This window comes from Chroicocephalus ridibundus, chromosome 6 (genome assembly GCF_963924245.1).
Source record: "Chroicocephalus ridibundus chromosome 6, bChrRid1.1, whole genome shotgun sequence".
NCBI lineage: Eukaryota > Metazoa > Chordata > Aves > Charadriiformes > Laridae > Chroicocephalus > Chroicocephalus ridibundus.
Genome location: NC_086289.1, coordinates 54,228,578 through 54,245,873, shown reverse-complemented (window position 1 = coordinate 54,245,873; position 17,296 = coordinate 54,228,578). Strand labels below are relative to the sequence as shown.

Genomic DNA, 17,296 nt, shown 5'->3' with positions numbered 1-17,296 from the left:
ATTACATCCCCTCCTTTACAGTCCAAAATCGATCTATACACCTGCACAAAAACCAACCTTATTCCTGTGAACAGGGCAAGTTCTTCAAATACTCACTGTTTTTGTAGTGTCTGTATTTGCAGAGCATTTTAAAAGCTTATTCCCGGAAACACTCATATTCTCTTCCATACTTTTATATTAGTGGTCGGGCAGATGACTGTATCATGGGCAATGACGGTATCATTGTAAATGACCTAGCAATGTAACTGGAAGTGCTTTGTCAAGCAGACACCAGAGAAGAACTAATCCAAAGCGAAAGAACAACCAATAAAATGAAAGGAAATCAAAAAAATCCAAACCTGAAATTCCTGTTCATGGATGTAAGCCCCAGTCATGTTGCTCTATAGCTTTACTTCAACTGGTTTATCCTGTTTGTTTCTGTCAGGGGTAGCCACAGCACTGAATTCTTTGTTCTAGCTTCATGTCTAGTCCTTTATACGTTTTAATGAGCTAGTTTCACATTTAAATACGTTCGCTTACCTGACGCTGCTTCTTATTTTGCATCTCCTCAGAACTACTAAGATCTACTGGCAGACTTACTGTAGGTTTCTAAATTTGAAAGCTCCAGGATTGGTGTTGGTGTTTTAGTCTTGGAACTTGCTGTCTTCAGAATTCTGTTAGGAATATGAGAATTTGAAACTTCAAAGCACAATGTGATTCCCTTTTTCTTCTGTAAATTCTTATCTGGTTATCTCTTTTTGTCTCCTTTTTAGGGAGAGGTTTGCATTTATTTTTTTTAATTTGACTTACCTTTTTCTGTCGAGATACATTGCTGCTGTATTTGTGGCAGGATGTACTTTTAAAGACAATGTAACCAGATAAATATAACAACATCTTTGCTGTGAAAAGCCAAGGTCCCCATAATGCACTATCTATTTACCAAATAATTGTCTTGGTAAGTATCAGAAAGGCTGAAATTACAGTGCAAACTAATCCTGCACTTTAGCTGTTGCATACATGAAAGTTTCTGTGAAACCTCAAAACAATTCTGCCCAATAGAAGTTTTCTGTATAATGGAGAAATGAATGAAAGAGCGGAGAAGAATAATCTCTCCTTGAGGATCTTTCTTTGGGGTAAAAAGAGAGGCAGTTTGTGCTGCAATGGTAACAAAAAAGAACAAAACCTGACTCTTTCTATGAAGAAACAGCCTGCTTGGCACCTTCTTTTCTCTCGGTACATCTGTGTGTATTTTCTTCACTAAATAAAATAACTCAAGTTTTCTTCATAGTGCTCGTACTGCACAGACTAAAAGTGATGTTTTTCAGGCTTTTAGGTAGCAACATCAGCCTAAAGAAAATTTGCACCCCAGTCCACACACAAATCTTCAAGTTAAAGTTCAAGCTTGAGCTACCTTGCTTGGCAGAAATAGGTTGTTTGACACTAAAGCTACAAACACTGTAGACATGAATTATCTACCAATTACAACAGCTTATCAACTGCTAATCCAATTAGTCTGCATGGCTTCACTGTGGCGTGGCACTCTCAGTCCTCTCAGGCTGGAGGTAAGTAGTAATTCACATATAGCTAACGCTTGCAGGAAAGACAAGCTCTAAAAATTCTCCTGGAGGAGGGTGAGTAAATCACTAAATATCCCAAGAGTAATTTAGATGCTATGATCACTGGTGCGGGCAGTAAGTAATCACATTTTATTGACAACTCCTAAAGATCAGTCTTCCTTTGAAGCTGCCTAGAGTGAAACTGAGCAGAGTGTAGCTAGTGGGCCTGATGCAACATACAGTGATGAGACCTCAGCTGGCACCAAACGAGCTGCTTTGGGTGAGGGAAGCACCACGAGCCTTTTAGCGTAGTGCTGTGCACTGGTCTGCATTCACTGCTGTGAATTTACACCGTATCCTTAGAGACAACCATTTGTAGAGAGCATGGCAGTTTGCTTACATAGAGCCATGACCCTTAGCACATCTAAGAACTTCAGGTAGTATGTTTTTTGGAGGAGAAAGGCAAAGGCTGTGTAAGTGATCTTGTAATAGAAAACTTGAGAATACAGTTTCTGTATAAATAAATGTTGGACTTCAAACATTTTTTTTAAATTCATGTTTGATCACTCCAATAATTCATCAGTTCACTTCTAGTAAATGCTGTGCTTCCTTGTACACAGATTTGGGAAGCCATGTTTCGTCTCAGAGCGTGTTATCACAGCTTTATAAAGACCTGCATACAATACTGGAAGAACACTGACAAGAATCTTAAAGACAGGCTGCTACTAAGTACCACCCAACCACACACAAAGCAATTCCACTTATCACAGTAAATGGGATCTCAAATACACTTGGCTAAAGTGGATATCAGTTCTTTAAACGTGTTAAAAGATAAAGTGATTAGATGTGTGGTTTGTATATTGGTATCAATAACAATTTTATGTTCTCTTTCTTGCAGGAGGTGAAGTCACCAAGCCCAGATTTGCTCAGTATTTCCATGGCAGCTTGGCCAGTCTTACTATCCGACCAGGCAAAATTGAGAGTCAGAAAGTGATTTCCTGTTTGCAGGCCTGCAAGGAAGGTCTGGATATTAATTCTCTCGAGAGTCTTGGCCAAGGAATAAAGGTGAGGGATGAACTGACATAATCTCTGATAAAAATTTAGAGCTGATTTATGAAGTGGAGAGCCCAAGGTAGAGTACACACAGTACAAATGTAGTCCCAGAAGCAATGTAATTTCCCATAAAGTCATGCAAAGAAAAAGCGGAACAGTAGAAGAGCTGTGACACTGCAAAGAAAAATGTTTCCATTATTGCAGAGCTAGATACTCAGAAGTAAGGTGCTGCTGATATTTCAGAGTCCATAAGAATTGCCAGGTCTTGTTCTCATGATTATTTTGGTAGTTTTACAGAAATAGACACAATTCCAAAGAATTATTGAATTTTGATCTGAAGTAGCTTTAAAGCAGTGGAGAATGTAAGTGGAATATCTTTCATCTAGTGGCAACTCCAAAAGAAATCCCAATCCAATAGTATTGAAAATTCCAGTGTGTTCCAAGAGGAAAATGGTATGGTACGTGAAAACTGGACAATAAAAAAACCTAAAGTCAAGAAATCAAAATTTTACGGTTTTGTGTATAAAGCATTATCCGTCTTCATTATACATATGACTATCTTTACTGATATTGTAACACTTTTTCTAAGATTGGAGAACAGCAGACAGAGGGAAATCCTGTTTCAGTTGACATAGTGGCCAGATTACTTTGCATTTGTAAGCAAATTCTATTCTTTTAGCTACATATGTAGGATTGTGACTCCAACTTCTATAATACTTACATGAGCTGCATTGTCAGTTTCTCTTTACTGGTACCATTATTAGATGGCAGGCCTAATATCTAAACACACTTTTAAGCTATTTCCTAGCACACAAATCCCAATGCCACCTTCCAAAGGAGCTGAGCTTCACATTCAAACCGGGAGGATTCTTTGGCTGCAGACCGTGTATGCTGTGAAACTGCACCGCTGTTTTTCCAGTGGGGAGGAGGGTGGTGCTCTAACACTTCACCTGGAGCGTGCAGTGGAAGGGCTATGTACTACATTTTATTAGCTAAACTTTTTCATTATACAAGATAGGAGACTGACCTGAAATGCACTCAAATGTCTGTCTAGGTGCTAAGTTACAGTGGTGTACTATAACCAATATGTTTCTGAAAATGGTAAAAATTAGATTGAAAGTGCAAAGTTAAAGAGGAATTTTGATAGCTCTAGCTTTTACATATGAGCAAAACACCGCAAAGATATCTATTTTCTTCATCATACCAAGGACATCATTAAGAATTTCACATTGTTGCCTCTCACAGCAAAATGAAACACTTAAGAGTAAAAGCTATTTTTAAAAGGCAATGCATACGAAGAGCAGGTAGGGTTTTCTGGAGCGCACGTGTATCTGCCTACCCGTAAGTTCTTTGCTGGGATTTTACATGAATAACAGCAGTGTACACTTGGTCCATGATGCTTAAAAGCATGGTAATTACTTCCTTATTGTCACACCCTGAATTTTTACAGTATTCGAGTAGTCTGTTGTGTCATGGGCTTGGAAAAAATACCTTTATACTGCCCACTGCTGCTCCAGCATGGCTTTCTTACTGTACTAGCAGTGCAGTGGGGAAAATGAAGATGAGGGATTGTTTTCCTCCCTTTCTTTCTTTCATCAAACTTCAAAACATTTTCATTTTCCATAATACAGATGAGGTGTAGTGGTTTTTTAAAGTTACTGCTTTCATTTTTACTTCCTCAGCCAGTTCAACAGTCCATGCAACAGCAGGAGGCAAAAATGAAAGAGCAGTCAGAGAGATTGTGGTAGGGTTTCTTATTGGCGCTGACAGAAAGAAGCTCAGATGAAAGCGGAACAGTTGGCACCTGACCTTGAACAGAAGATTAATAAAGAGAAAGTGTTTCTGGTGTCAAAAACAAGCATACCTGATCTCAGACGAGGATGTGTGACAGTTGCACAGATGACAGGTTCTGCGTGGCTATTTACATAGCACTTAGCAGATTCAGTGTAGGCAAACTGGTATTGGAAGGTGTTTCTTCTGGGCACTTTGGACTCATGAAGCTTCACCCTTTAGCCACCTAAGAAAGAGCGATGCAGTTGTAATACAGTTTCTGACACAGTACTGTTGGACTTTTTATGTCTGCAGGCTAATTTTCAGATATCTGTGACAGCTCTCAGAAACGCTGTCTAAACTGTTGCTATTTTTAGCCTTTTTTAATGAGAAAGACAAAAATGGCTCCGACTGGGGCTTTCTGCAGTCCCTTTGGCAGCATTCCAGCTGTTCTGGCAGCTGAGCTATTAAGTTAACTAGCTAGCTAGAGTCATCTTTTGCTAATTTTATTCTCTACTACTGCTAGCTTACTGAAAAGAGAAAGAAGTGTATGCAGGCTGTGACTCATGTTAGTCCTCCTCTTTGTTAAAAAAATACCCTTCAGTGTGTTACGACCTTCCTGCACAAGTTCTAAACCCAGTTCTCGGTGTTCTGTTCGACAGAGAACCAGGTGCTTCATTCTGTTCTTCACAGTCTATTTGCTCTTTTGCTTTTTAACCTTTCTGATTGTAAGGAAGTGTAGACAACCATTGTCTGTGTCCAACAGGACATGGTCATATAATCAATATCCAGCTCTGGGGACTGCATGTGAGAGAAGGGTGCATTTCTTAGTGTTTTGTGCTCACACACAGTGGGGTACAAAATCAAGGGGCTTCATCTGGTTTTCTTTGCAATGCAGATGGTTTACTGAACCAATTAACAGACAAAAAAAAAGAAATCAGGATGAATTAGGATGAAGATAAACTCAATCATTTCCTATGTGGATATAGTAGCAAAGTTTCTTGGTCAGCAAGACTGTTTCAGGTTCAGTGCAAAGGACTAGAGAAAGATGAGGGCTACGAGAATAGCCATTGACTTTGCAAGGTTTGCTGGCTCAAATGAGCAGTGGCTTTGTGCAAGTAGCAGCTCCATCTTAAATCATGACACCCATATTGATCATGAGACAGAGACAGGAGAATAACCGTTATTGTGCCTGACACTAACAAAGATGTAGGAGGGAAATGTTGTAATTGTTTTGTTCATTCATGTTGAAATATATCTCAGAAAGATAGCCCAGGGTAAAACCAAACAGAAAGCAGGAAAAATATGCTTCTGTATGCTACTCTGGTTTAAGCTAACATTTTCATATGAAGGATGTGTTTAACTTAAAAAAATCACATGGTAATAATAATGATGACAATAAGTTAAGGTTTTGAATTCTACAGCTGCAGAAATAGTATCAGCAAAGTTGATGAGGCTGGGGGCAAAGTACAGCAAATCAGGATTAGTTTACTATAAAATTAATTCTAACAGTAGTTATTCAGGTATGAAATAGGTGACTGATACAAGCACATGTTTTAGGGAGCAACATGTGGATTCAGCCAACAATAGCTACCAATTTTTTTTTTCTTAAATCATTAGATTTTAAACTTCTGTCCATGCAACATTCCTATAAAATGTCTTATTTTGTACTTTCTACCTGGTACCTTAAGTACTAATTATATGCATTTCCCCTAGTATCACTTCAACCCTTCCCAGTCAGTCCTTGTCATGGAAGGAGATGACATTGAGAATATAAATCAAGCTCTCCGAAAGGTCTCATACATCAATTCTAGACAGTTTCCTACTGCAGGCGTACGACGTCTCAAAGTCTCATCTAAAGTCCAGTAAGTTATACTTCAGCTGAACTGATTAGATCAGGAATATTTTTAATGACTTAGTTTTTTTCTTAGGACATGTAAAAAGAAGAATTTTGGCTAAATTACATGGCTAAATCATACTTTCATGTTATTAAGCGTAAAGGATGAATTTCATTTACTTTTATGCTGATTTATCTTGTGGTTTTCTTTCGATATTGTCCTTTTAAGAAACTTTTCTTGTTAATATAATTTACTTGCATTCTTTTTATAGTTTCATTGGAGCATACAATCGGGACTGAACAGTACTTGCATTTACTGCATTCTTATTTTACTGTTCATTTTAAAAAGTTATAGTTTCTTCTGAGATAGCTAGAGCCATGAGTTTTTTAAAGCAGGCCTATTACATCTAGCATACGACATATCTGTGAGAACAGTATTTGTAGCTACCCTTGCAATAGTCTTTAGCTGTCTGTATCCTTATAAGACCATCATCACTGAAGTACTGGTGTTGGGTGTTAAACAGAAATTTGTGGCCTTCCATTTTTGTGCAACGATAGCGACAGAACCTGCACAATAATGTTTACAGTTCTACATAACCAAAGAGCCATCTGCAGCTCCTGAGCTCCCCTGAGGTATGTCTCTATTACAGCAAGTTGTGCAGTGCAGTGAAAGCACATCTTTAGAGTGAAAATAGACATCAGTGCTATGAACTCACAGCCACTGTGTGTACAGGTCTCACTACGTACTAGGTTTAGTCTAGTGCTGTCGGCTGCCCACACTAAGTATTTGGAGAGCATCTTCTGATGTAGTTTCACTGGAAGCAGTCCGGTTTGCACATTCCAAGGCTAACCCAAGCCTTGCGCCAAGATGCAGTAAGGCAGAGTTTGTCAGGAGATTCACTTCTAAAGCACTCTGCTGATTCAGGTGAAAATGCTACTATAGGCCCCTTTTTTCCCCATTAAATACTAGGGAGTGCCAGAATGAGTTCATGATGGTCCAATTTAAATGAATAATTAGGCCCTTTTAGTCACACATGACAAGTTAACCATATTATGTTTATTAAATATCACTTTGAGAGTTTAATGTTAGGTTTACTATAATTAGTTGTTGTCATGTAATTAACTTTTAATTTTTTTAACTCTTCGCTACTTTGTAAAATGTCAGTTAAACATCAAAATATTATTCTCATAGTGACCTTACTAAAGACTGAGCTTGTCATGAATCTGTTTTCTAAGTTATCCCTACGTAATTTCAGTAGCTGTGAATGGGGGGGGGGTGGATGAGAGGACCAGAGCTGTTACTGTCACTGCTGTCCTGTGTCCGTGGTGGTACAGATGCATGTCCTTACGTGTGGCAGTGTCAAAGTGTGCAACGGACTGATGCTGTGGTGATACAAAAGGATGAGAGCCATCAGATGGGTTTGGGGCAGTGCAAGTGCCGCGCACCTCTGATGTGCAATGTGTTACATGCAGTTAATGAATAATATATTTTTCAGATGTTTTGGTGAAGATGTCTGCATTAGTATCCCAGATATAGATGCGTATGTAATGGTGTTTCAGGCCAATGAGCCCAAGATTACAATAAGTGGGATGGACCACTTTGCTAGACCAGCTGAACAATTTGAAAGAGGTGTTATTTTGTTACCTGACATCAGGATTGTCAGCACGGTCACTAAAACGGAGCATCCAGTGGACTCAAAAGAACATGACGGAGGTTTGTGTATTTCTTTTAAATATTATTATTTACTCTGTAACGTTTTTCTTTACTCATATTTTTTAAAGGATAGTGCAAACAAGTAACACAAAGGAGGTCACTTCACCCAGATTAATTTAGGCGACGTTAGTCAGCAGTAATGCTGTACTGACATTCATTTAAACACATTGAAAAATGCGTTAGTGAGAGACCAGCATGTGCTTCAAAAAAGCAGCTTTTCTCTTTAGCATCGTGCTTACTTCAGAATAGTTCCTTACTGCTCTTCTTTGCATATTCTGTTGAATAACATATTTTCATTACAATCTCTCTATTTGTAACAGAATTGTATTGATTATACTGATAAAGTGGAAAGCAGTAATTGACTAATAGTTGAGTTTTAGTCTGTTCTTTCATTTCCAGCTCTGCTGCTGACTTGTAGGTGATACTTGACAAAGTAACCTTGTGCCTCAGTTTCCCACCTATATAACGTAAATACAATAATTTGCAAAGATTTTTTTTCAATGATGATAGTTTATTCTAATGCTGAGCGAAGTGTGTATTTGACACTATTTTTGACACTAGTATCATTTGACACTAGGTGAATGTTCAGAAATATAAATAAGGTTAAAAATAATTGTCTATAAAGGAATCTTCCTTTTGGATATTTGTGTGCAAGGTAAATGAAAAGCTTAGTAATCTGAGGAATCATTCTAAACAATATTTGTTGGACTGGAATAAGCAGCAACTAGATGTACATCCCTTGAAAAGATAAAATGACTAATGATGTGTAAGTGTAGGGGCATGGATTCCCTGAAGCAATGCTCTGTAATAATGCTGCTTATCACTTGCCTGAAACTGCATCTGTCCTCTGAAGGCTGGAAAGTGTATTATGTCGCAATACCAATTGCATACAATTACAGTATGTAAAAAAATTAATGCTTGCATAGAAAAGAGTGATCATTGTCCATCACTTAAGACGCAATGCATGTATAACGCTCCATGTCCCTAAATGTTACACATCTTCAAAACTCTTCAGTGAAGTAGGAACTGCTGCCTTCATAAATCTTGTCTATCCCAATTTTTCCCAGTACAATTATTGACATAATTACTGTTGTAGCACCTTGTAACCTAAAAAGCGTAAATCCCGTCTTGAAAAGGAACATAGTGGCATTCAAAAAACTACTGTTTAATTCCTTGAAAGTCAGGCACCTCCTAATATGCCATGTCTTGTTTATTTGCACTAAGAGTGGTTAAAAGGGGTAGATAATAACTGGCTTTGGGACTAACTGTGTTTTGGAAAATATTATTGAATTCTAAGTCTGAATTCCTGCATTATAAGCTTGAATCATTATTTCTCTCAGCCCAGATATTATCTGACAAAGGCAGAGACAGCCATAAATCTTGACGTATATCTGCCTATAGCTATTTTTCCGCTTATTGGGAATTTACGTAACCTGATCATCATGACTGTAGCAGAGACGCGCATGGCAAGCCTGAGGAGGCTGATTTAGTCACCCTGTATTCCCCAGTCACAGGACCAGTTAGGTCTGTCTCTCATCAAAAGCAGATCAGGCAGTTCCCACAGGCAGCAGCATGACTATGGCTCTGAGACCTTATTTACCTGCAGAGGGCCCCCGGAATGCCAACGTGATGCTGCTTGTGCCACAGTAGAGAAATCGGTGGGACCCCACCAATAGCTAAAATTGCTGCCCCTACCTCTCCGGTTTGCCCACTGACTGCCAGAGCAACGAAGCTGCTGTCTCATAGCTTCCCATGAAGCAGTCCAACTCATCGGCCTCAGCAAATTCAGGTCTGTCTATCCTGCAAATTTGAGTTGGGTCTGCGTTTTTGGATAAGTTAGAGCTGTACTTAGAGTTCAGATATCCAAATTCACTGTACCGGGAGTTGGGAATCTAGGCCATAAGATTTTTTCTGTCTGTGCCTTCCTTCCCCATACACCGTCTAAAATGAAATTCACACTAAGTTACAAGATTGCAGTCTCTGTGTCTATGGTGCCCTCAGGGAGCTGGTTAAGCTGTCTTGCCAGACACTCTGTGCTAAGTTGACCAGAGAATTAAAATATTAAATCAATATGCTGCTCTTTTTCCAGTGACAGAATTCTTATTTTTAACCGTATGTACTGAAGGGTAGTCAGTTTACAACTCAATTTCTCCAAGTCACACAACACAGGGTCTTGCCATTTATGATAATGCCACGTTCTTGGATAGATGGCCATGTTCTTTGTCATGCAAATTCTTTATGGGCCATAGAGTGACTGAGAAAATCATCCAAGCATAGATATATTTGACATGTATTTTTCCAGTTCAGTTTTCCTTGAAAAAAGAATGAATTTGTGATACCAACCTGGTGTCAATACAGTATTGAAAAACAATTGTTTACAAGAATTTATTTCCAGGATCAAATTTCATTTTCCTACTTCCAGTACTGTTCTTGAATGCCTTTTATTACAGAGCAACATATTTTTCTATCTGTCTCACTAGGAATTTGTAGGCCTTCATCATCATAGCACCTGAACAGGCAAGACACTTCTCTTTTGATTTGCTTCAAGTATTGGCAAAAACCAATTCAGCCATCGTCGCACAAATTGAAAGCCCTGATGCAAAGCACATAAAATGAGTGAGCTGTTCAGTGACCATTTATCTTGGTTTCTTTTGTCTTTTTTTCATGGTATGTGCCATGTGTTCACAGCCAATAAGCCAGTGGTATTAGAGGAAATGCTCCACAACTTGGATTTCTGTGATATTTTGGTCATCGGCGCAGAACTAGATCCTGAACAAGAGTGTTTAGAACTAGATCATGTGGAGCTTCAAGGAAAACATCTAGATGCCACAAATTCCACAGCAGGATATTCAATCTATGGTAAGTTCATGGACTTTGCTTTCCCTTATTTCTTCCCGCCAACAATTACATTACTGGAATGCAAGGACTAATATGAAAGAAATCAGACAGAAATCTGTGGTGTACTGCCCCTAAAATGTTCCAGGAGAGACTGTGTCTCAAAAAGCGTCGTCACTTCTTGATCTCTGGGTGGGCTGTGTTTAGCCTCCGGAATACAGCACCACTTTGTCTTGATCCCAGCATCCCTCCTGCTACTCCCCAAATAAGGAAAATAGCAACACTGCTTTCTGTAAATGTGGGGGTTCTTTGGACCATCACAGTGGAAGGTGGGAATGAGGGGATTCCTCAGTGCTCCTGCACAGTGTTGGTAACTCATTGACCATTTTTTTCCATTATTAAACAATTTATTCTAAATCTTTGCTGTTGTATTTGTTCCTCTCCGTTACGGACCTACATTCATTTCCAAAAACTCATAATTTCACATAATTTAGTGTCACCAGAGGCTTTATCAGCGAATGTTTGATGAAATGCCACTTTCAGATTATTCTGCCAAATTTTGTATTTTCTGTGAACATTTGATTTCTCCTGTACTGCACAGAGCATTTGTTACGTAGCATCTCCTTGAGATTATTACTGCTCTACCACCATTTCAGGTGTGGACACCATGCACAGCTATGAACAGGTTCTTCGGCAGGTTCGATACCGTAACTGGTACACTTCTGCCACCTTTGACAGAAAGTTCAGAGTCAAGTGCTCAGAGCTAAATGGACGTTACACCAGCAATGAATTTAACTTGGAGGTAAGCAATCATTTAGTCAAGTTTTTGTTTCCAGCACTGAGGCTGAGCACTAGCCTTATCTTCAGCAACAGTGAGTTTTCTTTAAAACGTGCAAAATGATTGATAGGTTCTGGTAACCATAATCAAATAGAGGAAAAATTCTAAGTTCCATATAAATAGGCAGTTGACTTCTGTGGGCATTCCTCAATACGGAACTCTCTATTCTGCTGCATTTGTAAGGATATGATCCCTTCCCTTGAACTCCACTAACACAAAGAATTACTCCTGTGCAAACAGCATAGAGGCTAAGATCATCATCATTGTTTTTCCATGACGTAAAATCTCCTGCAGGTCTTTCAAAAGATTTATGTACCTGCTTGAAAGTAAATCATTACAGCTTCATTATTTTCCTTAGATTAGTTATTTTTTAGCTTAACCTGACATACTTTTTATTCCTGCAGCATTCACCTTTTCAGTTTTTCCAAGCACTACCCCCCTACAATAAGTTTTATAATTTGTTCTTCATCAGATGGAGATTATTCCTGATAATTTACATGATTTCAGATTTCTTTGGGGAGGAAAGTCAGTATACAGGATGCATAGGATGGACTTCATCTGTCATATTCCCTCGGATCCACTGCCCAGACACGGGCAGTCACCACAGGAATATGTGTATAGCTCTCTTGAGCTTACACGTGCCGTGTAGCACAATGGCTCGGGGACTGAGGATTACTACTGATGCCTCTCAGCAGGAATTGTGGACCTATTCTGAAGAAAGGGGCACGACCTTCTAAGCAACAGGCTCAAAACTTAACAATTTTGTTCTGAAAGTTTTTACTTGTGTATGTTGTATAGAGAATTCTTTTCACCATCGCATTCTGCAGCCCTCACAATGACTTCAGGGTTTTTGCTTATACCATAACTATTGGTAGGACAGAGAACTGATCGTATCCTCAAAGAAATTCACTCTGAAAGTAGGGACGTCGGAAAAATTGAAACCTCTTTTAATTTTCTCTTACTGTATTGGTTTTAATCTCAACGAGTTTAATACGTTCTCTGTCAATATTCAGAGTGACAAATCTCCCACTAACTGTCAGGGAACACTGAAAAGCTGATTAGTACGGAGGAAAAAAAATTGTTACTTATCCAGACAAGTAAATCAAAAAAATTCTTTTCTGTGCCACTTAATAGTCTACAGCTAGAAATGTTAGAATGAAATTTTAATGCTAGAAATCAGAAATATATTAACCTGTGTATTTTTCACTAGTCTAAAAAAAAGTTAATTTGGCCTTTAACATCTGTATAATAATGTTCCTATCTGGTGATGAACTTCATAGTTCAGTGTAATGTATGGAGCCAGCAGGCTTGGAATATAAGGCACTTCTTTTTACTATCTGGTCTCTTATTTTTCTCTTGTGTCAGGTTAATATTCTACACAGCTCCAACTCCAACTTCATGGACCACGTAAGTCATATGATAGTAGAACCACAATTTCTCCAATCTGTCCACCACCCAGAGGGAAGCATAAGTGCTGTTCACAACTCAGGTATGTGACAACTTTACAGGGACTGCTTCTAGTGATTCTGATATGTCAGTGTTTCCCTTGTGATTCAGCTTGGTCAACAAATAAAGCCCTGAAGTCCATAGTTACAGATTGTGAAACTTCACAGAGATCATTGCACAGGTACGAAAGAAGGTAACATTGAATTCTCTTCTTTCTTTCCAACAAGGTACTTTGTAATTAAAAAATAGTATCCTGTTTTAAAGTCTTCATTAAAGGTTATGTACTTTGACCCACATAGTTAAGAAAATGTCTTGTTTCTAGTATCGAATGGTATGAAGGATAATATTTATGCTCATATTGTCTTTGTACATCTGTATTTCTGTGGCATATTAATTTCTGCTGACCCCTTTCTAAGCAAAAGGAAGAGATGTTTGTATTATTTTTTAAAATATATAGCTACTGCGGTGCTTCTGTTAGCTGCTGTCCAGGCCTCAGTCTGGAGTTCTCTGGAGAGAAGATAGGTCCGTATAGCCATGTACAGGGGCCATTAATATATATTAAATACAGGATTTCAATTGAATGTATGAGTTAAAATCTGAAGCCAAGTCTGAAGCCTTTTCAATGAAGTTGTTAAACCCAAGACAGAGATATCTCTTTAAATGCTAGATTCTGAAATTCTTTTAGTTGAATGATACGTTAGTTGAATGATCATTCAACAGATTTAGTTGAACGATACAGTAAAGCTGTAGGTAGTTATAAGTAGTTATGTACAGTTATGCTTAGAAAATGAGTGTATTTTTCTGTACACTTAGACATTTTGCTAAAAGGAAATTGCAAACTAGTTCTTTCTTCTTACTTTAATATTGTTCTGATTTGAGAGTTCCATTCTTACAGGCAGGTCAAGGTGATAAAATGGGGAACTAATAAAGCTCCTGGAACTGCAGTACCGAGGTAGCAAAGGTACATAGGAAGTGGCAGCACTTCTTCACTAACCTAATTATGGAGCTGATAATATAAGAGAGTTCAGAGAGGTTTCTTCCTGTGACTTGGTGGAGGCGGAGCCTTCTCAGAGTGCAACAGAACAGTGAGGAAAAACATCTTGAATCCTCAAGAGTCTCCCAGGAAGGCTGTAACACAGGCAACTAGAATGGCAATGTGTTGTTTTAGTTCTTGGAAGCTGGGATTGAAATCACAGTACAAATGTTTGAAACCTTTGAAAACAGAAGCTTTAAGATATACTTTTTCTCACAAGTGAGGTTAACACCTTAGCTGTAATCAGAAGGAGACAACACGCAGCTGAACCTTATTGCAAAAACATTTGTTCTAAAAGTAATTGTTTCTGCGCTGATTGACTGCTTGTCTTCTGTAATAAAGTGGCTTAAAGAACAAATGGTAGGCATACTTACTTTTTAGTTATGATTTATAATGCTCATTATAAAGTGTAAGCTCTGCCTCAGTAGGTGGGCACTTGTCAACACTTTCCGTAGTCCCAGGCAGACAGCGTATGGCTGTGCCGCTTCTCAATCCAAAGGCAGAGGAACTGAGGGGAAAAACCACACAATGTATTTAGTGTTATGTAGGCAACTTGTTTGACCAATATAAGCCCATTCCCTTTTCCACCTTTCATTCCAGTTGTTCCAAGTGTGGCTACTATTGTTATCATAATCTGTGTGAGCATACTCGTTTTCATCATAACCTTGGGGGTCTATCGGATTCGGACAGCTCATCAGCACAGCTCTGGAGACAACGAAGGAAGTAAAGAAAATGAAATGGATTGGGATGATTCTGCTCTGACTATTACCGTCAACCCTATGGAGGTACATATCTGAGGCATAGTATTATGTCATGATACTACCAGGAGTTACTGTCTGGCCTGGTGGCTTACTCAGCGGGGAGTTTTGAGCCTCTTTCAGATTACGCTTATTTAGGCTCGGTAGAACAGTTGCCTGTATGTACACACTCAGGACCCCGTCTCAATTTTCAGCTCTGCACACCATGATAATATATAATTGAGCACTTAATATTTGTTGCCATATATAATCACTAAATAGGATGGTAAAGAATACGTGGGTACAACACTGCTTCCTCTCCATCCGTATTTGCACCCTAGTTACTTTGGTTTTAACTTTTTGATGTAAGCATTAATACACTAAAAGGATGGGGAACGACCGGCAGTTTAAATAAACTGACAAGGAAGGGTTAAATTTTGGCAGCTTGACTAACAAAGATATTGCTTATTGACATTGCATTCTTGTTCCACTAGTTTCTGAATATTTGCTACTGAATTGTATCATATTTGATGCCTAATAGTCACATAATGTTGGAAAGCAGATATTCCCCGCCTGTTATGCTCACGTTCTCACCGCCACTGGCTAGCAAGAAGGCACTTTTCTTCTACTGTCTCTCTTTCATTTCTTTAAATGCGCTGCAGAAATATGAAAAGCCTCACCAGACAGAAGAGGAGAGTGAGGAAGAAGACCTGGAAGATGAAGAGGAAGACACAACCAGTGCTGAATCAGATGAAAGTGAAGAGGAGGATGAGGAAGAGGAGGAAGAAGAGGAAGTGATTGTCCAAAAGGGAGACAAACAGAATGCCACCAGGCAAGAGCAGTTGGAGTGGGATGATTCAACTCTCCCGTACTAACAGCCTCCAGCCACATTGCTCTTTTGTAACAACCAATACAATGCTTTTTCAGAGTCTATGAATTCACTGACAGGATTTGAACTTCTGCTTGCCTGTAACTGTTTTGCCTAAAATGACCTTGTTGTACAAATTGATTGATAATGATAGAAGAAGTGACCCTTTTCTTACAAAGCCCGGAGAAAACGTGGTACAAACGTACTGGCATCACCAGTAATAAAGTAGTCTAGAACTTGATGTGTTAGCAAGCGTAGTTCTCAATTTCCTGTTTCTATACCACAGATAGGTGACAAAAGTCCTGTCACTCAATCCACAGGGGGGTTTTGCCTTTGCTATTTTTTTCATACAGGAGAGATTGCAGCTTGTTATGAAGAATTACTTGTGTGGGTCCAAATAACAGTTGCCGTTTGACTTCACACTCTTACAGGTGTAAAATATAATCCACCTTCAAATTGGGGCAAAGTTTTAGTGTTACAGGTGACAGAGACTGAATTCCATTTGTCATCTTGTCCTGCCTTCTTGGATGTTAACCGTCTTCTACAAGGAATATCTAGGACTTGACACGGGATGCATGTGTGCCTGTGTAGATGTGGACAGTGTATTTTTCAGGCATGCTGTCAGAGCCCTTAAGACAGGGATTTTATCCAACCCACCCATAGAAACTTGAGAGTTGAAAAAACCAGCAACGATAAGGGGCTGCTGCAGATTACAAAAAAAAAAAAAAAAAAAATTGTTCCGTGTCCACAGACTGAGTAATAGGCTCTTATGCAAACTGTAAATTCTAATGGGATTGATTTACTGGAAACCTGTAGAGCTGCTCATTAGTTATGGATTGAGCAATTTGCAGCAAATCGATGCTTTAAACCGTCTGTCTTGTAAAATCATTAGCTTCCTGCAGTATCTTACTGAAGTAGTGGAAAATAAGTGACACCATTATTCCATAGCTATGTATGGTTGGGATTTAAACAATGATTTTACATGAGGAAAATGTCCCCTTTTGCTTTAGTGAATGCCAGCTGGAATTCCTGTCTGACTGTATTCTATAAAACATTATGCCCTATTTCTTCTGTACCCTTACCCACCCATGAGTGGCACAAGAGAAAATGGCTACATACGGAACTGTCAGCTCTCTTTTGTGCTCATAATTCTCCCTTATTTCTTCTTCCTGAAGCCATTAATGTTGAGAAAAGGTTTTATAAAGTAGAACAAGAACAAACAAAACCTACCTGGAACCAAAAGAAGTGAAAACAAAAACTAAACTCTTAAGAGGCTGAAAGAGTATTTTAGTTTGTTATGGTAACACAGCATATTTTTCTTAAACACTGTTTCAAAAGGAAAAAAAAAAAAAAAAAAGCAAAGCTACGTACAATGTGTTGATAAGTCTGTGTGGTGTGGTTTTTTGTCCCCTTTCTTTAATTATCTTTGCATCTTCAAATGCTCTGCATACCAAATGATGCAGCACTTGCTAGGATAACTGCTCTAACGCATAAAAAACCAAAATGGCATGGAAGTGAATGCAGTCTAGCGGCTTGGCTGTTGGGGTTTTCCTAAGTACTTCCTTTTCTTTACGATTTCATCATTGACTTTTGCTTTTGTAAGTTGCTGTTTAAAATGAGCTGCTTCCTC

The 17,296-nt window shown here is 38.7% G+C and overlaps 1 protein-coding gene across 3 annotated transcripts in view; it reads left to right on the top strand.

Moving 5' to 3' along the window:
• CLSTN2 (calsyntenin 2) overlaps positions 1-17,028 on the top strand; it is a 377,450-nt gene extending 360,422 nt beyond the window's left edge. For all 3 annotated transcript variants that reach the window (XM_063337606.1, XM_063337605.1, XM_063337607.1), the window contains exons 10-17: positions 2,434-2,600; positions 6,075-6,223; positions 7,692-7,909; positions 10,598-10,768; positions 11,401-11,546; positions 12,948-13,071; positions 14,662-14,846; positions 15,461-17,028. In XM_063337606.1, the coding sequence (XP_063193676.1) occupies positions 2,434-2,600; positions 6,075-6,223; positions 7,692-7,909; positions 10,598-10,768; positions 11,401-11,546; positions 12,948-13,071; positions 14,662-14,846; positions 15,461-15,673 (1,373 nt within the window). In that variant the 3' untranslated portion in view covers positions 15,674-17,028. The remainder of the gene's footprint in view (positions 1-2,433; positions 2,601-6,074; positions 6,224-7,691; positions 7,910-10,597; positions 10,769-11,400; positions 11,547-12,947; positions 13,072-14,661; positions 14,847-15,460) is intronic.
• The last annotated feature ends 268 nt before the right edge of the window (positions 17,029-17,296 follow it).